Here is a 19,143-nt window from a genome sequence, read left to right as displayed (position 1 = left end):
TAACTGAGCTTTGGTGCGGTTTGAAAAGCAGCTACAGCTACAACCAAAGCTAACGCGTTAGCCGAGCGCTAGCAGGAGAAAGGACTCCTGGTCTTTAGCAAAAGACCTAAAATCCTTGTTCCCGAAAGGAACAAGGATTTTAGGTCGAGGTTTTCATTTCCTTCAGTGGTTCTTGGTGCAGCGCCCCCACAGGCGACGAGGGGAACAGGTTGCTCACAGGGGTTGTTAGCTTCGACTGTTTGATTTTGTCAACATTTTTTATTATTTTATGGGGCTTTTTCCCCTTAATTTGAGTTTTTGTGTTCCTTTAATCTTTAGTAGACATCCTGATTTTCTCCACCAACCAGGATGCAATATTTGAATATTTACCTCAGAGTGCGTTAGCTCAGAGCTAGCTTAATATTTAGCTCAGAGCTAGCTTAATATTTAACCCAAAGTGCGTTAGCTCAGAGCTAGCTGAAAGCTTAGCTCAGAGCTAGCTTAATATTTAGCTCAGAGCTAGCTTAATATTTAACCCAAATTGCGTTAGCTCAGAGCTAGCTGAATGTTTAGCTCAGAACCAGCTATATATATGTAGCTGAATGAGAACTTTGATTTTTGGCTAGCACACGTTCTGCGGTGTTGTACAGCAGAAGCTGCTAATCAGACGGACTCAGTTTGTATCTTATAAATATAATCTATAAACACGTCAGTCATCAGAATCACGACGCACAGCGGCTGGAGTCCTGCGGTGCTGAGCGGCTGATGAAGGCTTGATTGACCCAGATCGCTGGCGGCCATCTTGTCTCCTGGTGTCGGTGAGAGCAGGTGAACCTGCAGTTCTCTGATCAGCAGAGAACAGATGGACTGAAAATAATAAGAAATATTATTGATTTGTATTTAAACACATTTTTAAACATTTTACTGCCTAAAGTTTCTTCAGGAAGTTCTTGATCCTTTGTGGTTTTCATGTTGGTGAAATGCATCAATACATTGTTTTGGGTAATAATTGACCCAAACTCCTTATTTACCGTCAAACTTCATATTCAGTTATTTGCTAGATATTTAGTTTGGATCTAAATATCCAGAACTTTCTCCAGACGGAGCCGAGACGAATTCAGCAACACAACCCTGGAGGAAAAGTCCCAACGCGGAGGACATGTTGGATTTATCAGGTTCTCTGTGGAGCCAAAAACCAACAGATTTCATGAAAAATCCCCAACAGGAAATATGTGAACAGATTAAAAGAAATAAAGGGATAAAGTTCAACGTCTTGTAAGAAAGAATCGTTTATCTAGATTCATCACAGATGAAGTGAAATAATTCAAACCTTTATGTCATTTTGTACGGAAGCTTTTAACGTCCAAAATTCAGGAGCAGAATTATTTGACCGACAGTTTATTTAAAATGAGTTTCATATCTTGTTAAAACGGGAATTAGTTTTAAGTTATAAAAATACGGCCATCTTGTGTCACTTTGTCGTCTCGCTGTTTGTTCCACATATAGCTGATTTAACGGAGGAGACATTTTGGTTTTAATCTCGTTCTAAGCAGCTCTGGTTTCTCTTTTTAAATGATCCGAGTTTTTATTTTGGCTCACAGGGAAAATCTCAGAAAAACATTTGATGAAAGTGTAAGCGTCTTCGTAGAAAATTGAGTGGAAGGAAAAAGCAGCAGAGGTAGCTGCCGCTCTGACAGGGTGGCGGGTCGCCTCTCAGGACAGGGAGGGTCAACATGAGGGGCCGCTAACTGGAGCCGCCCAGGGCCGCCTGGCCCCTCGGTCCGCCGCTGATCAACTTTGTTTGTTTTTATTGATCTCCGGTTTCATGTCGTCAGAAAGATCGATGAGAAGCCAGGGACTCTGATTGGACCTCCTGCAGCGAACAGCCAATGAACGGGTTAATGCGCTCTGACGCAGGGTGGGTCAACAGGAGGCTGCGGGCCGCAGGTGGGCGTCCTGAGCAGCAGAGGATCCCTGACGGCCGGAGCAGCAGCAGCTCTTCGTCCTGCAGCCTCAGCCTCCGCTGCCCGGATCCGCGCCCAGCCTCCGGGCATGCCGCCCCGCCGCGCCGCTGATCGGGACGCCGGGCAGCAGCCGCCGCCGCGCGGATCGCCGAGCTGAGGAAGCCCGGGGAGATGAGCGGGAGCCGGAGACCCGCCAGCCTCCCGGTGCCAACTCCGGTAAGGACCCGCTGCTCGGTCCCGCTTCCCGGCGAAACTTCCGCGGAGGTCTGGTTCTGGTTCCGGACGGGTTGTTCAAACACAGAGCGGTTCTGATGAAGATCCGGTACCCAGAGGGAGCCGGCCGGACTTCCCTCTGATTGAGCCGGTTTCTGGAGTTTCAGTGTCGGAACCACCGGAACCGACACAGAGCTTTAACCCGGAGCCGCTCCCGGTCCAGCCGAACCAGCAGAACGGTTCGGCTCGGAAATGCGTTGCAGATGTTTCCCTGCTGAGGAGAATTGATATGATTAATGATGATTGTTAATCCGAACCCCGTTCCGGGTTATTATTGACCTTTCGGACTTTTTGGGACCAGTTCGTTTTTATTCCGGATTTTCTTTCAGGCTCAGAATTATTCACACTCTGAGGAAGTTACAGCGTTGGGTTCCGGGCGGGTCCAGAACCTGGACCTGCTGCCGGATCCATAACGGTAATAAACATCCGAATCTGACGAGTTTTTATTAATAATCAATGTTAATAACTGTAGCATCGATTATGCTAAAGTAGCATAATCGATGCTACTTTAGCATAATCGATAAAATAAACTTAACTGTAGCATCGATTATGCTAAAGTAGCATAATCGATGCTACTTTAGCATAATCGATAAAATAAACTTAACTGTAGCATCGATTATGCTACAGTTAAGTTTATTTTATACGATATTATAAAAATGCAAATAGACAAATTTGTTAAGAACATAAACATGTTATTGTCTTTAGTAGCAGAGTGCGGGACTGATCGGGATTAATTATTGATTAGCTGATAAATGGATGTAAAAAGGGATTAATAGATTTTATTACAGGTGAAACTCAAACTGGTTTTTATCTTAAATCTAAAAGGTTTCAGCTCTAGCTAACGCAGCTCTAGCTAACGCAGCTCTAGCTAACGCAGCTCTAGCTAACGCAGCTCTACCTAACGCAGCTCTATGTAACGCAGCTCTAGCTAACGCAGCTCTAGCTAACGCAGCTCTAGCTAACGCAGCTCTAGCTAACGCAGCTCTAGCTAACGCAGCTCCAGCTAACGCAGCTCTAGCTCTACCTAACGCAGCTCTAGCTAACGCAGCTCTAGCTAACGCAGCTCTAGCTAACGCAGCTCTAGCTAACGCAGCTCTATGTAACGCAGCTCTAGCTAACGCAGCTCTAGCTAACGCAGCTCTAGCTAACGCAGCTCTAGCTAGCGCTGCTCTAGCTTACGCAGCGCTAGCTAACGCAGCTCTAGCTAACGCAGCTCTAGCTAACGCAGCTCTAGCTAACGCAGCTCTAGCTAACGCAGCTCTATGTAACGCAGCTCTATGTAACGCAGCTCTAGCTAACGCAGCTCTAGCTAACGCAGCTCTAGCTAAAGCAGCTCTAGCTAAAGCAGCTCTATGTAACGCAGCTCTATGTAACGCAGCTCTAGCTAACGCAGCTCTAGCTAACGCAGCTCTACCTAACGCAGCTCTACCTAACGCAGCTCTAGCTAACGCAGCTCTAGCTAACGCAGCTCTATGTAACGCAGCTCTAGCTCTATGTAACGCAGCTCTATGTAACGCAGCTCTAGCTCTATGTAACGCAGCTCTAGCTAACGCAGCTCTAGCTAACGCAGCTCTAGCTAACGCAGCTCTAGCTAACGCAGCTCTAGCTAACGCAGCTCTATGTAACGCAGCTCTAGCTAACGCAGCTCTAGCTAACGCAGCTCTAGCTAACGCAGCTCTATGTAACGCAGCTCTAGCTCTATGTAACGCAGCTCTATGTAACGCAGCTCTAGCTAACGCAGCTCTAGCTGACGCAGCTCTAGCTAACGCAGCTCCAGCTAACGCAGCTCTACCTAACGCAGCTCTAGCTAACGCAGCTCTAGCTAACGCAGCTCTATGTAACGCAGCTCTAGCTAACGCAGCTCTAGCTAACGCAGCTCTACCTAACGCAGCTCTAGCTAACGCAGCTCTAGCTAACGCAGCTCTAGCTAACGCAGCTCTAGCTAACGCAGCTCTAGCTAACGCAGCTCTAGCTCTACCTAACGCAGCTCTAGCTACCAACACAGCAGTCTAAAGGTTTTAGCATAGCAGCTCCAGCTAACGCAGCTCCAGCTAACGCAGCTCTAGCTAACGCAGCTCTAGCTAACGCAGCTCTAGCTAACGCAGCTCTAGCTACCAACACAGCAGTCTAAAGGTTTTAGCATAGCAGCTCTAGCTAACGCAGCTCTAGCTCTAGCTAACGCAGCTCTAGCTACCAACACAGCAGTCTAAAGGTTTTAGCATAGCAGCTCTAGCTAACGCAGCTCCAGCTAACGCAGCTCTAGCTAACGCAGCTCTAGCTAATGCAGCTCTAGCTCTAGCTAACGCAGCTCTAGCTAACGCAGCTCTAGCTAACGCAGCTCTAGCTAACGCAGCTCTGGCTCTAGCTAACGCAGCTCTAGCTAACGCAGCTCTGGCTCTAGCTAACGCAGCTCTAGCTAACGCAGCTCTAGCTAACGCAGCTCTAGCTAACGCAGCTCTAGCTAACGCAGCTCTAGCTAATGCAGCTCTAGCTAATGCAGCTCTAGCTAACGCAGCTCTAGCTAATGCAGCTCTAGCTAATGCAGCTCTAGCTAACGCAGCTCTAGCTAACGCAGCTCTAGCTAATGCAGCTCTAGCTCTAGCTAACGCAGCTCTAGCTAACGCAGCTCTAGCTAACGCAGCTCTAGCGCCCTCTGGAGGGAACAGTTCTCATGAACACAGATGTTAGCTTAGCGCTTCACATTAACATTAGACTGAATATGAACTAAATAATAAAAATGATACCAAAAAATCTCTCATCTTTGTTCAGTTTTGACTTCTTTGCTGCTCTTAGTTGATCTTTCAGAAAATAATTTTTTTAGTCTTTATGTATAAAAACCAAGTATTGGTGGGCCAGAACTGGCCCCTGACCCTCAGGTTGGACACACAGGCTGATTCAGTGTGAGTAAACATTTAGACAGGTGTTCCTAATGAAGGTGACAGCAGTGCTCACACACATTGTGGTGGCCATTTGTGTAATGTTTGCAACTTGTAAGTTCTATTAATTTAGTTTTTTATTTTTGGAAAGTTAGAATTAAGTCTGTGATTAATTTGTAAATTAGAATTGATTATGTTGGTAATTGGTTAGCCCCTCCCATTAATTTAGGTAATTAAAAACACACCGGGTGCTTGGTGGAGGCATTGTTTTGCAAATGTCTGGTGTGTACGGGAGGGTTGGTAAATGATTTTTTGACCATTTCATTTCACTTGCATTTCACTTTCAATTTGACCTTTTATTTTGCACCTTTTTACTTGAAACGCCATGTTAAGTTTACTTTCGTTTTCGGTTAAGATGTAGGACATTTTTTGACATTTTGTTACTAATTTTATAAGAAATAAACAATCTATTTTCGCAAACAAATGAAGAGGAAGTGCGTTCAATCTAAAACCCACCTGTTAACACACACGGCCTTAGTTGGAGTATTGGAAGCTAGAAGGCCGCGACACACATCTTACAGTAAACAGCCCAACGCCACTATAATCAGTCATTAAATCCCCCAAACGTCAGGCGGTTGAAATACAATAATCCTGAAACTCAATTCAGATTCACACAGTGTGTGTGTGTGTGTGTGTGTGTGTGTGTGTGTGTGTGTGTGTGTGTGTGTGTGTGTGTGTGTGTGTGTGTGTGTGTGTGTGTGTGTGTTGGCTCTGATATGGAGGTAAATAACTGGGAGCTCCTGCTACATTATCTGGATTCATAAACACATTTTCACCTGAGATGCAGCAGAAAAACCTTCATTCATTCGTTTTTATTCTGAAACGGCCACCGACCGTCTCCATGGAAACCAGGAATGATCTGGTAGTCAGCAACGTCCAGAACAGAGTTGGTGTTCTGGACCCGGAGGGAGTCCAAGTCCAGTCAGTTTGCCTAGTCAAAGTCCGGTTCGGTTGGTCAGGTGTGAACGCTAACTGACCTCTGACCTCTGGTCCTCCAAACCTCAGTCTGGGTTCGGTTTGAATGTGAACGCCAAGCGAACCAGAGACCGCTCCAAAAACAGGAAGTGGACTACAGCGCAGGGCATTCTGGGTAAATACAACCAAAGCTAACATGCTAGCCTAGCGCTAGCAGCAGAAATGTCTCCTGGTCTTTAGCCTAAAGAGAAATCCTCCAACCGCTAAAATCCTCCATCTTGTTTCCATGTGGTGAAGAAGGAAGTTGCTCTCAGTGTCTTCAGAGGTTTTTGTGTCGTTTCCTTCAGTGGTTCTTGGTGCAGCGCCCCCACAGGCCAGGAGGGGAACAGGCTGGTTTGACTCAGAGCAGCTGGAGGTGGAGCAGATGTTCTGGTTCCAGTAGAACCGGGTCGACTGGACCGAAGGAGGGAAACATCCTGAAAACATTACCAAAGTCGTTAAAGCAGCTTCTGAAACCTCCTCTGGTCCAACAGAACCCAGTGGCCCGGGTCATAAAGCAGAGGTTCTGGAGGAGCAGAACCGGGTTCTGATCCAGTCGGATCAGACCTTTACCTCTGAACTCACCTGCTGCTGAATTTTGGCTGATTGAAATGCTTGTGGCAGCAGCAGAACCTGCTGGCCGCGGAACCAACCAGGCATGGATGAGGTCCAATCAGTGTGAAGGCGCAGAGGAGCCGCGGTTTTCCCCAGCGCAGACTGAGAGTCCGTCGGGTTTGACCCGGAACGCTGCTCTGGACTGGCAGGCGGTCAGACGTGCGTTCGGACTCTGCTGGCGGCTTCGCGATTCCAGCAACCAACCGGGCCAGAACCGGAGCAGAACCGGGCCAGAGTTCACCCATCAGGATGAGACCCTGCTTATGGATATTTATGTTGTCGACTTTAACGAGTTTCTGTTAATCAGTTCAGTTTCCTTTAAGAAACGATCCGAGATCAGTTCAACCAGAACCGCCAGACTGCAGCACAGAACCGCCAGACTGCAGCACAGAACCGCCAGACTGCAGCACAGAACCGCTGCAGCACAAAACCGCCAGACTGCAGCACAGAACCGCCAGACTGCAGCACAGAACCGCCAGACTGCAGCACAAAACCGCCAGACTGCAGCACAGAACCGCCAGACTGCAGCACAGAACCGCCAGACTGCAGCACAGAACCGCCATAATGATGGTTGTGTTGCTCCAGCAGCTCCTCCATGTTGTTGATCATTGAAGCATCAGATTTGATGCTGCTGATTCTGAGCGATGTCGCGTCGCTTCATGGAAGGAAACCTAAATACCAGTAAATACCAGTAAATATCAGTAAATACCAGGATGTAAGTTGATCTAATTCACCTTATTTCAGTTTCAGTGAAACGTTCTTCGTTTCAAGCCGCCAGAATCTTCCGGTCGTCCTGAAGCTAAATGTTTGTTTTCCTGGTTTCCTCCAGAGCCGATCCGGAGTGGCGCTGCTGTGCAGCGGCGACAGCGGCGACAGTTTCGACGTCTGCCTGCGGCTGAGCAGAGACGCTCTGACCATCCAGAAGCTGGGCGTGGTCTGCACCGACGGCTCCGAGCCCAAAGCCAACGTAAGTTCACCCGCCGTGTGCTCACTTCCTGTCACTGGACGCTCACTTCCTGTCACTGGACGCTCACTTCCTGTCACTGGACGCTCACTTCCTGTCACTGGACGCTCACTTCCTGCTGAAAACAATCCGTCTGCCAATAAAAACTCCCCGTTTCTAAAGCACAGAGCTGTAGTCCTGAGACGGCAGGCGGCTGGCGGTCTGGGCCTCAGCATCAAGGTGAGCTGAAGGTCACCCGGCTAGCTCTGGAGCTAACGCTAACGCTAACGCCTTCCTGTTGGCTCTGCAGGGCGGAGCGGAGCACAACGTGCCCGTCGTCATTTCAAAGATCTTCAGGAACCAAGTCGGTAAGAAAAGGTTTGGTTTTAATCTGCTGGGTGAAACGTTTCAGAATCTGAGGAAAACTTTCATTCCTAGAGGACAACCTTCACTTTACGGGGTTAAAGGCCTGGACTTTGACTAGGCCGTTTGATTTCCAGTCATTCTGTGGTAGATTTATTCCAATGCGCCAAGACCATCACGTGTCTCGTTGTATTTGCTAACCTCAGTCCGGCAGCCATCTTGTTTCTAGACTGAAAAGGTTTTCCTCCTTCCAAGCAGTAATTCTGTTTTGGTGTCACGACCTTTGACCTTTAGGACACCTGAATATTCCAGTAGAACTGGTTCTGAACCAGTATTAACAATAAATGAATCAGGGGATTTTATTAGACTGCAGTAGGGGTGTACTTAGTTTTAGGGGTGTACTTAGTTTTAGGGGTGTACTTAGTTTTAGGGGTGTACTTAGTTTCATTCTCTTCTCCTGCAGTTAAGCTCTTTACATGTCTGAAGGTTTTTCCATCCACTGATTTTAAATCTTATTGTTTTATGCAGAATAAACATCAGCTGGTTAAAAACTGTAAACATGATGAAATGCTAAATGCTAAATGCTAACGCAGCGGCTGATTGGTCGGGCTGTCTGCTGTACAGCGTTGCCATAGTAACGTGGCATTAACACGCTCTGTGGAAAGGTTCTGTGGGCCCAAACCGTTAGATACCAGAACCTCCGACAGACGGCCTCATAGCCGTTAGCTAACCGCTACGTTGACCTCTGACCTTTTACCCACAGCTGATCAGACGGGGAAGCTGTTCGTCGGGGACGCCGTGCTGCAGGTCAGTACATCACTTCCTGCCTCGCCTGGCCCGTTTCCTGCTGTCTGAGGGAAGCGGAGGCTCCGATCAGCCATCAATAGTAATATTGATCCTGGAGCTCATCGTGGATCAGATGTGATAATTTATGAAGAAACTAAAATACAACAAACATGGAGAAATTCAACACTTTTCCTCAGGGTCTTCAACCTGCGGCTCTGGGGCCACCAGTGGCCCGTCAGAGCTCCAGCAGTGGGTCTTCAGAACCAACTGATGTTGTTGAATATCATAGCAGACGGGAAGTTTTAGCAGCTTCAGACAGTAAAACTGAATCTAGATCAGATCGTCGCTCTGAACCTGGAAGCGTTTAGCATCGTCCTGTCATCCAGCAGCAGGTCAGCTGACCAGCTCCTCCATCATGGCCGCCCGCTCTGTGTCTGCAGGTTAACGGCATTAACGTGGAGCGCTGCACACACCAGGAAGTGGTGAGTTCCTGTCCACCAATCAGCACACATCTTTAATGAAGCTGCGTCAGACTGAGCTGCGAACAACATGGACCGGTCCACCAGAACCAGGAAGCTCCGCTGGTTCTGGTGGACCTCCTCCACACGTTTCAGTTCATTTGGTCCAGCTTGGCTCAGCATCATCATCATCATCATCATCACCGCCATGAACATCTGTTCTCTCCTGCAGCTGACAAGCGTCATGGCCGCCATGACAGCTGCTGGTTTCCTTCCCTCTGATTCTCTAACTGGTTTCTAAGTGGTTGCTAACTGGTTGCTAACTGGTTGCTAACTGGTTGCTAACTGGTTGCTAACTGGTTGCTAACTGGTTGCTAACTGGTTGCTAACTGGTTGCTAACTGGTCGCTAACTGGTTGCTAACTGGTTTCTAACTGGTTGCTAACTGGTTGCTAACTGGTTGCTAACTGGTTTCTAACTGGTTTCTAACTGGTTGCTAACTGGTTGCTAACTGGTTGCTAACTGGTTTCTAACTGGTCGCTAACTGGTTGCTAACTGGTTGCTAACTGGTTGCTAACTGGTTGCTAACTGGTTGCTAACTGGTTTCTAACTGGTTGCTAACTGGTTGCTAACTGGTTGCTAACTGGTTGCTAACTGGTTGCTAACTGGTTGCTAACTGGTTTCTAACTGGTTGCTAACTGGTTTCTAACTGGTTGCTAACTGGTTGCTAACTGGTTGCTAACTGGTTGCTAACTGGTTGCTAACTGGTTTCTAACTGGTTGCTAACTGGTTGCTAACTGGTTGCTAACTGGTTGCTAACTGGTTGCTAACTGGTTGCTAACTGGTTGCTAACTGGTTGCTAACTGGTTGCTAACTGGTTTCTAACTGGTTGCTAACTGGTTGCTAACTGGTTGCTAACTGGTTGCTAACTGGTTGCTAACTGGTTGCTAACTGGTCGCTAACTGGTTGCTAACTGGTTTTAGACGTCGCTGCTGCAGATGAAGGTTTTCTCCGTTTCACCTGACAGGTGTGTTTCTGCTGGCAGGTTCACCTGCTGAGAACTGCGGGCGATGAGGTCACCATCACCGTGCGCTACCTGAGCGAAGTCCCGTCCTTCCTGAAGCTGCCGCTTGGTAACGGCTCCTGATTGGCCGGCCTCTCCTCTTCCTCCTCTTCCTCAGTCTGAGTTTCTGATCAGATGAAGGAACCTTTAGAATCAGATTCAATAATTGATGGATGATCTGAATTTCAACATTTCAAGTTTCTAGGGAAAGGCTCTCCTGTAGAGGTCTGTGTTACAGCGGGCCTGGAGACGCCTCTGACTGAAGACACTTTGGGGTTCTAGAGCGAGGTCCAGAACCAGAACCAGCAGCCATGTTTATCAGCATGTTGGGATTTTCTTGGTTCTGAAATGATGAACTCTTCTGTAGTCCATCCCTAAAATGGCTGCTGCGGTTCTGCACAGGGAGCTTTAGCTCGATGGTGTTGCCATGGAGATGAAGGCAGGTCGGACCAGAACTTCCCTCCAGGATTTATCTTTGCTGTTTTTGTCCTCTGATTTCCTTGTTTTCCTGCCCAGGTTCTCCTGGGCTGGACCAGAACCGGGCCTCCTCTCCGCTCTTCGACGGCGGCTTCCATCTGAACGGGAACAACACGGTGAGGGACCTCAGTTAGCGTAGCGGTCCTGTTAGCGGTCAGCTGCTGCAGCAGAACCTCCCGGGGCTCCAGACTCCGACCCGAGTCCAGCTCGGGGCGCCGCTGGAACGTTTTGTCTTCCTGTGATGAATCCATAAATCCCAGAAATGATTGAGAGACGACAGCAGGTCCGGTTGCTGACAGATCAAGGATTTCCTGTTTGCTGTCGGCTCTTCAGACGATGTGAAGCGATCTGCACAGAGCTGAGGTCAGCAGGTTCCAGTCAGCAGAGCTTCTGATGGCTACTTGCTAATCGCTAGTGGCTAACTTCTGATGGCTACTTGCTAATCGCTAGTGGCTAACTTCTGATGGCTACTTGCTAATTGCTAGTGGCTAACTTCTGATGGCTACTTGCTAATCGCTAGTGGCTAACTTCTGATGGCTACTTGCTAGTTGCTAGTGGCTAACTTCTGATGGCTACTTGCTAGTTGCTAGTGGCTAACTTCTGATGGCTACTTGCTAGTTGCTAGTGGCTATCTTCTGATGGCTACTTGCTAGTTGCTAGTGGCTAACTTCTGATGGCTACTTGCTAGTTGCTAGTGGCTATCTTCTGATGGCTACTTGCTAGTTGCTAGTGGCTAACTTCTGATGGCTACTTGCTAGTTGCTAGTGGCTAACTTCTGATGGCTACTTGCTAATCGCTAGTGGCTAACTTCTGATGGCTACTTGCTAGTGGCTAACTTCTGATGGCTACTTGCTAGTTGCTAGTGGCTAACTTCTGACAGCTGATTGGTTGTTCTGTTTTACTGGCAGCTGATTGGTTGTTCTGTTTTACTGGCAGCTGATTGGTTGTTCTGTTTTACTGGCAGCTGATTGGTTGTTCTGTTTTACTGGCAGCTGATTGGTTGTTCTGTTTCCGCTCAGGCTCCGCCCCCTTCACCCTCAGCGAATGAGCCAAAGTACGAGAAGCGCTGGCTGGACGCCGTCTGCCTGCCGCTGCGGATGGCCAGAGTCTCCAGACGGCGAGAAGGCAGCGATAAGCTAAGGTACGGCTGCGCCGAGCCGTTGACCTCTAGGGGTCAGAGTCCTTTGACTCTCTGAGGTCAAAGGTCAGAGCGGCAGTCTGAGACGCTGTGTGATTCATTTCAGCCCGTCTCCATCCGGAGCCTCAGCTCTGAAAGGATCCAGATTTCTGCTGCTTTAGCCGGAAACATCATCATCATCAGACAGTTACTGGCTAACACAGCTAGCAACGCTTCTCCATCTTTATCCTCCTGTTGTGTGTTCATAATAATGAGCCGTCAGATTCTGGCCTCCTTCTGCCTGCTGAGAGGTCAAAGGTCAAAGGTCTCAGCAGCAGAAAAACAAATTAAAAGTTTCCCCGTCCCTCATCACCCCCACCAAGAGGAATGTGGTCCTGCTGCTACATCTGGTCTCGCTGCTGCTGAGACAGATGGAGACGGAATGGAGGTCGCAGTTCCTGCTAGCTTAGCTCGGCTAACGGCGGCAGCATGGCGCACTGGCTACGCTACGTTAGCTACGCTACGTTAGCTCCGACTGGCAGGAACATTTTAGTTCTGATGTGTTTGGTCATTTCTACAACCAGCAGCAGCTCATTAGATCCCCGACGTCATTATGAGCCACAGTTGGAAAGGAGGTGGCAAAAGCAAAGGAGGTGGCTTAGCAGAGCGAGCTGAGAGCTGGTGGAGTCACCCAGGACTTACTATCTTTAGTCAGAGGCGTCTTCACCACCACCGCAGACTGACTGCTGCAGCATCAGCCTCCATGACGCTGGAGACACCTGGAGGAGTTTAATAAATCCAGCTGGGTCCTGAACTTTGGCTAGGCCATCCATGACCTTGGCAGCGTCTGCAGGTAGTCTGATGAAGGTCATAGGTCACGCTTTTGGGTTTATTTCAGCTCAGAGTCGCTGGCTCGTCGTTTTCTTCTTCATGAAACTGAATGTTTTTATGACGTTTAGTTTTCCAGGATAACTGCGGCTGTTTGTTCCTGCTGACCTCTGACCTCTGACCCCTCCTCCAGGTCCCACTGCTTGGAGCTGTTCTCCCCGGATGCGTCCAGCTCCAGCGCCCTGCAGTTCTGCTCGGCAGCAGAAAGTTCGGACTGGCTGCAGGCGATCGCTGCGAACATCGGCGAGCTGACGCAGGAGAGCGTGAGTCCAGATCGGAGCTCTGAGATCGGCTCGTTGGGTCTGACCTGTCTGATGACGAGCGGCTCCTCGCTCATCTCCTCGTCTCTCCGGTTATTCTGGTCCTGCTGCTCACAGCGGTCATGTTTCAAGGCTCGTTAATTCACGGCCAATCAGTGACACCGTGAGCTGATTGGTCCAATCGGGATCTCATTGTTCTGCTGCTTTTGGAGAGACGGCGGCGCTTCTTTTATTCACCTGCAGCCTTTAACAGACTGTGTGGGTGGAGACAGCGATCCGATCTAAGAGCAGAACGACCCGGAAGGAAAATCCGGATTAGTTAATCTCAGTAATCCCGCCCCCAAAAGAGGCGGAGCCAAACACTGGATCAGAATCAGCTTCAGATTGGATCTTTGATGGTTTCCTGCTGGAACAGGAAGCTGAGCCTCTTTGATGACTTCCTGTCTGTTTCTGCTGCAGATTGAGACGCTGAATGAATCTTCGTCTGGTGACCAGGTGAGCAGCTGCCTGCCGTCCAATCAGATCGCTCCTCACTGGATTCAGTCACATTATTAAAAGGTCATCGGAGGTGAAAATGTTTTCTCCGCTTGTTGATCCTGTTTTCCCAGATCGTCCACATGGGCTGGGTGTGTGAGGCTGCAGGGAGCGGCGCCCCCTGCAGGAGCTCGGCCTTCAGGTTCCTGGCGCTGAGGGGGCCGTATGTTCACATCTTCAGACGGCCGCCGGTACCAGCAGCTCCCAGCCCAGACGCTCTTCAGGTTCTTGTTTCTGACGCTCATCAAGCTTTCTGGTCTCTCAGGTCGGCGCCACCGACTGGGGAAAACCCGAAACTACATACAGCCTCTATGAGGTTCTGTTCAAGGTTCACAAGGTGAGTCGGATCAGCGCCGAGTCGGGTCCCCTGCTCTCGCTGGGATTTCTCCATGTTCTTCATTTATTTAGTTTCAAACAAGCTAAAGCTAATATGCTAATTCACCTCGGCAATAAGCGAAAGCAGACTACCAAAATAAAAGCTGAAACTGAACCCGTCAAACGTTTCAGCTGCTGCTGACTGGATCAGCTTTTATTTTGACAAGATTATTTATCAAAAGAGGAAACAGGAAAAGAAACTATGCTAAAGAGGTTCTGAAGAACCAGCTTTTATTTTGGTAGTCCACTTCCTGTTATCGGCAAGTGAATTTGCATATTAGCTAAATATTTAGGTTGACACTGTGACGTTTTATAACTACGGTAAGAACTAAGTAATAAATAAAGCTTCAGTTTATTATCGATCAGGTTATCGATCAGGTTATTGATCAGGTGATGCTCCCCCCCCCCTGCAGCTGTGGCTGGCTGAGGACTGCTGGCTGCAGGCGCGGCTCTTCCTGGGTCTGCACGGTTCCCCCCAGCAGCCGGGCGGCGACCCGCTCTGCTTCAGCATCCTGGTGGGCCACGGCCAGAGCCGCACCTTCAGGGTGGAGCTGGCCTCAGACCTGGCAACCTGGGACAAGTCCTTCCAGAGGGCCGTGTTCCTGGAGGTGCAGCGAGTCGGGGTGAGCGCCGGCCGGAAGGCGGAGCGGACCGGGCCGGCTAACAGAACCAGTTCAGCCTGAAACGAATCCAGACGTCTCCTAGACTGTTCAGTTTGTTCCATTCCCGCTAACCTTAGCATTTCAGCTAGCTTTAGCATTTCAGCTAACCTTAGCATTCCCACTGACCTTAGCATTTCAGCCAACCTTAGCATTTCAGCTAGCTTTAGCATTTCCACTTAGCATTTCAGCCAACCTTAGCATTTCAGCTAGCTTTAGCATTCCCGCTTAGCATTTCAGCTAGCTTTAGCATTTCAGCCAACCTCAGCATTTTATCTAACCTTAGCATTTCAGCTAGCCTTTGCATTTTAACTAACCTTAGCATTTCAGCCAACCTTAGCATTTTAACTAACCTTAGCAATCCCACTTACCTCAGCATTTCAGCTAGCCTTTGCATTTTAGCTAACCTCAGCATTTTAGCCATCTTTAGCATTTCAGCTAGCCTTTGCATTTTAGCTAACCTCAGCATTTTAGCCAACTTTAGCATTTTAGCCAACCTTAGCATTTTAGCTAGCTTTAGCATTTCAGCTAACCTCAGCATTTCAGCTAGCCTTAGCATTTTAGCTAACCCTGGACATGTTTATGGCCTGCAGAGTGGACAGACAGAAGCTCTGCTGCTTTAAGATGCTTACAGTGATTCTGTTGTAACTCTGCATCACAGCCTCTGATAGAAACCATGCAGAGGTTCCTGTCATGCCGCCTCGGAATGTTCTGGTTCGGTTCTGGTCCGTTCTGCCGGCAGAGAGTTTTAATCTGAGGAGGAACATGAAGAACTCAGGAATCAAATGTTAGCATGATGTAAAACCAAAGCAAGCCTCAGCGATGCCTGGTCCTGGACTGGAGCTGATCTGGAACCAAACACATTTAACTGAAAACCTTCTTCTGCTCCAGGAGTGAGAGCCGATGTTTGTTCCTGGTTTTATCTCTGGGCTCCGGCTCTCATCCATCCGGTCCTGTCAGAATGTGCTAAGCAGATTTCCTTGAAGAGGAAATGTTGCTAAATCCAATTAGTGAAGCGCAGCCGCAGCCGCAGCCGCAGCCGCAGCCGCAGCCCGGCGTCTCGTTCCTGGTGACAGGAAGCAGCAGCGGCTTCCTGTTCCTCATGGCTCCAGTCCTGCCTGGCTGCTGCTCTCACTGCACTCCATAATTCAAATCTGCAGGCCTCCTCAGAGTGTGTGTGTGTGTGTGTGTGTGTGAGTGTGTGTGTGTGTGTGTGTGTGTGTGTGTGTGTGTGTGTGTGTGTGTGTGTGTGTGTGTGTGTGTGTGTGTGTGTGTGTGTGTGTGAGGACTGAAACACCCAGAGAGGAATCTGAGCGTCTTCCCGCCGAGGAGACGCCGCCGCCCAAAATGAAGCCGCAACACAGAACCGAACAGGATCCCGACTGGCTGCTGCCTCAAACCCGTTCAGAAATATAGTTCAGGTTTATCCAGATGTTGCTGGTTTCACTGGTTTCACTGGTGATGGTGTTTAAGGGTTTTCATTTGTTTCCCATCCTACAGCCTGTTAATTATTGTTTCCTTATTGATTATCATAACCAATAAGGGTCTGTTGCTGCCGACAGACTGAGTCTTTACACATGTTCAGGTTCTCTGACCTCACAGAAAATGATCTTAAAATCTGAGGTTTTTCATGTTTTACGCCTCTGTGCGGAAAATAAAACCTATAATTAAAATAAATCTGAAGGATGAATTTCCACCTTTCACGGCTCTTTATTAAATTAAAATAATTTGAGGGACATTTGTTTGTTTTTCAGGATTAAAATTAATTTCCAATCAAAGATAATTGAGCCATAGATGGTAATAATCGGTCTCAATAATTATTATTAATCAGCTTTCTGCTCTCCAGATGAAGCAGAAAGAGGAACAGTAACTCTGAGCAGCTTCATGATTCGCTGAAATTATTAAACATTTTATTTTACTTCAGGATTATTTTGTCTCAGAAGCTTCAAGTGTCACTAAACACCAAATCAGCTTTTTTGATGAAATAACTAAATTCTTTGTTTCTGTCCAAATTGTGACATTTGTGGGTAAATTTCTAAACCTGTGTGTCGCCCTCTACGGGTTGAGCCATGGTACTACAGTTCATTTGGCCATTTAGCGGCTTGGTTAGCGTTAGCGTTACACAGCGCGGCGTTTGGGTAGAAAACCATCTCACTTCAAATGATACGTCACTTTTTAGAAAAAGTTGCCATTTACTTTTTTGGGAGAAAAAGTTGCTAGCTACTTTTGTAAAAAGTCATCAACAGTTGCTTTTTTTAAGTTGCTAGATCTGCCACTAGTCATTTTACTGATAAAAAGTCGCTAGATGCGTCGCTAGTCACACTTTAGAAATAGTTTAGGTTGATGTGTGGAGGGTTTTTTCACCAGGGCAGTTTACTGTTTACTTTTTATTGTTCAAGATCCACATTAGCAGGGCTAATGAAGCTGTTAGCTGGCTAATGGTGGTGCTAGCTGGGCTAGCGAAGCAGTTAGCTGGCTAATGGAGGTGCTAGCTGGGCTAGCGAAGCGATTAGCTGGCTAATGGCGGTGCTAGCTGGGCTAATGAAGCTGTTAGCTGGCTAATGGCAGTGCTAGCTGGGCTAGCGAAGTGGTTAGCTGGCTAATGGAGGTGCTAGCTGGGCTAGCGAAGCAGTTAGCTGGCTAATGGAGGTGCTAGCTGGGCTAGCGAAGCAGTTAGCTGGCTAATGGAGGTGCTAGCTGGGCTAGCGAAGCAATTAGCTGGCTAATGGCGGTGCTAGCTGGGCTAATGAAGCTGTTAGCTGGCTAATGGCAGTGCTAGCTTGGCTAGCGAAGTGGTTAGCTGGCTAATGGAGGTGCTAGCTGGGCTAGCGAAGCAGTTAGCTGGCTAGTGGAGGTGCTAGCTGGGCTAGCGAAGCAATTAGCTGGCTAATGGAGGTGCTAGCTGGGCTAGCGAAGCGGTTAGCTGGCTAATGGAGGTGCTAGCTGGGCTAGCGAGGCGGTTAGCTGGCTAATGGAGGTGCTAGCTGGGCTAGCGAAGCGGTTAGCTGGCTAATGGCAGTCCATTTCTTCTTCTCCTCCTCAGTCTAAAAGCTACATGTGCAGCAGCCAGGGGAGCGTTCTCAGCTTCACGCTGGATTTCGGATCCGGGTTCAGCTGCTCAGATGTGACTTCAAAGGTAATCCACTTCCTGTTCTTATTTCCTGGCTGTGGTATCCATGGCGACGGTGCAGCAGTCATTCACCAGCTGCTGATGTCGTCCCGGTTTTTAAACGGTTAGCGGCTCTGAATGAACCCGGCTCTCCTCCTGCTTCAGGCTGTTCTGTGGAGATACAGGTTCTCTCAGCTGAAAGGCTCATCTGACGACGGGAAAACCCGAGTCAAGCTGCTCTTTAGGAACGCCGACAGCAGCCAAATAGAAATGAGGGTAAGAAATCTGGTTTCTGTCTGATTTTAGAGTAAATGAGTTATTGATTAACCTTTCGTCACATTGTTTAATCTGTAGGACAGTAGCTGGAAATGCTAAGATGTTAAAATTAAACTGGTTTGTTGAAGCAAAATGTAAAAATGTTTAACTTTGTTGTCTTTTTTGTGACTTTATGAACATATTTACAAAGAAATGTTTATTCTGTTTTAAAATGCGTAAATAACTGAGCGATGCTAGCTGACACCCTATTGGCTAATAGAGCAGCCAATCCAGGAGCAGCTGTGGTTCTCCTTGATGCTGATTGGCTGAAGCTCCAGAGATAAGGAAGACCATCTTTCAGTGTCTCCTGGGCGCATTGACAGATATGAGATTTGATCTTTTCTCAGCAGCTGAGTCGTCGTCGGCCGGCGACCCAAACCGACATAAAGTCACATTTCCTCCATTTTGTCAAGAAAAATGGCGACTAAATTACATTTACAGCGTAAAATCCTGATTATGTTGATTCTTCTTCTTCTCCTGTCAGGAACTGGAGTTTGCCAACCTGACGGCGGTCCTCCACTGCATCCACTCCTTCATCGCTGCCAAGGTGGCGTCCATGGAGCCCGGCTTCCTGTGCGGCCAGCGCCGCGCCGCACACATCAGCAGCTAGACTTCCTGTTACAGCGGCGAGGAATGAAGACCTTTACTCACCATGAAGACTTTCAGCTGAAAGACTTTATTTTACTGACGGGACGCGCTGCCGCCGGTGCAGAGCTGACGGGACGCGCTGGCTGCCGCCGGTGCAGAGCTGACGGGACGCGCTGGCTGCCGCCGGTGCAGAGCTGACGGGACGCGCTGGCTGCCGCCGGTGCAGAGCTGACGGGACGCGCTGCCGCCGGTGCAGAGCTGACGGGACGCGCTGGCTGCCGCCGGTGCAGAGCTGACGGGACGCGCTGCCGCCGGTGCAGAGCTGACGGGACGCGCTGCCGCCGGTGCAGAGCTGACGGGACGCGCTGGCTGCCGCCGGTGCAGAGCTGCTTCAATCTGGCAGCAGGATGAATAAAGCTGGGATCCAACAGGAAGTTTCTGGACCGCCGGTGGAGGAAACCTCAGTTCCAGCTGAGATGATTTGGGTC

At 48.7% G+C, this 19,143-nt stretch overlaps 1 protein-coding gene across 7 annotated transcripts; it reads left to right on the top strand.

Moving 5' to 3' along the window:
- Nucleotides 1–1,570: 1,570 nt before the first annotated feature.
- Nucleotides 1,571–19,004, top strand: sntg2 (syntrophin, gamma 2). Of its 7 annotated transcripts, XM_081603494.1 has the most exons (17): nucleotides 1,594–2,159; nucleotides 7,551–7,688; nucleotides 7,848–7,904; nucleotides 7,975–8,032; nucleotides 8,791–8,834; nucleotides 9,254–9,295; nucleotides 10,316–10,403; nucleotides 10,850–10,926; nucleotides 11,830–11,951; nucleotides 12,949–13,078; nucleotides 13,535–13,570; nucleotides 13,684–13,800; nucleotides 13,875–13,946; nucleotides 14,398–14,607; nucleotides 17,687–17,779; nucleotides 17,918–18,028; nucleotides 18,552–19,004. In XM_081603494.1, exons 1-17 carry the CDS (start codon nucleotides 2,115–2,117, stop codon nucleotides 18,675–18,677), a joined length of 1,566 nt encoding a protein of 521 aa, XP_081459620.1. In that variant the 5' UTR covers nucleotides 1,594–2,114; the 3' UTR covers nucleotides 18,678–19,004. The 7 variants fall into 7 exon arrangements, with proteins under 7 accessions (XP_081459624.1, XP_081459622.1, XP_081459621.1 ...); XM_081603492.1 differs by having other exon boundaries at nucleotides 1,592–2,159; nucleotides 7,551–7,904; XM_081603496.1 differs by lacking the exon at nucleotides 18,552–19,004 and having other exon boundaries at nucleotides 1,573–2,159; nucleotides 7,551–7,904; nucleotides 14,363–14,607; nucleotides 17,882–18,023.
- The last annotated feature ends 139 nt before the right edge of the window (nucleotides 19,005–19,143 follow it).

This window comes from Poecilia reticulata, chromosome 22 (assembly GCF_904066995.2).
Source record: "Poecilia reticulata chromosome 22, P_reticulata-male-v2, whole genome shotgun sequence".
NCBI classification, from domain to species: Eukaryota; Metazoa; Chordata; class Actinopteri; order Cyprinodontiformes; family Poeciliidae; genus Poecilia; species Poecilia reticulata.
The sequence above is the reverse complement of the archived record's forward strand: the minus strand, read 5'-3'. Positions and strand labels throughout refer to the sequence as shown.

Coding starts and splice junctions, on each gene's coding strand:
- sntg2 (XM_081603492.1), top strand. CDS start 2,115: ATGAGCGGGAGCCGGAGACCCGCCAGCCTCCCGGTGCCAACTCCG. Junction 9,296..10,315: donor GCTGCACACACCAGGAAGTG/GTGAGTTCCTGT, acceptor TTCTGCTGGCAG/GTTCACCTGCTGAGAACTGC. Junction 10,927..11,829: donor ATCTGAACGGGAACAACACG/GTGAGGGACCTC, acceptor GTTTCCGCTCAG/GCTCCGCCCCCTTCACCCTC.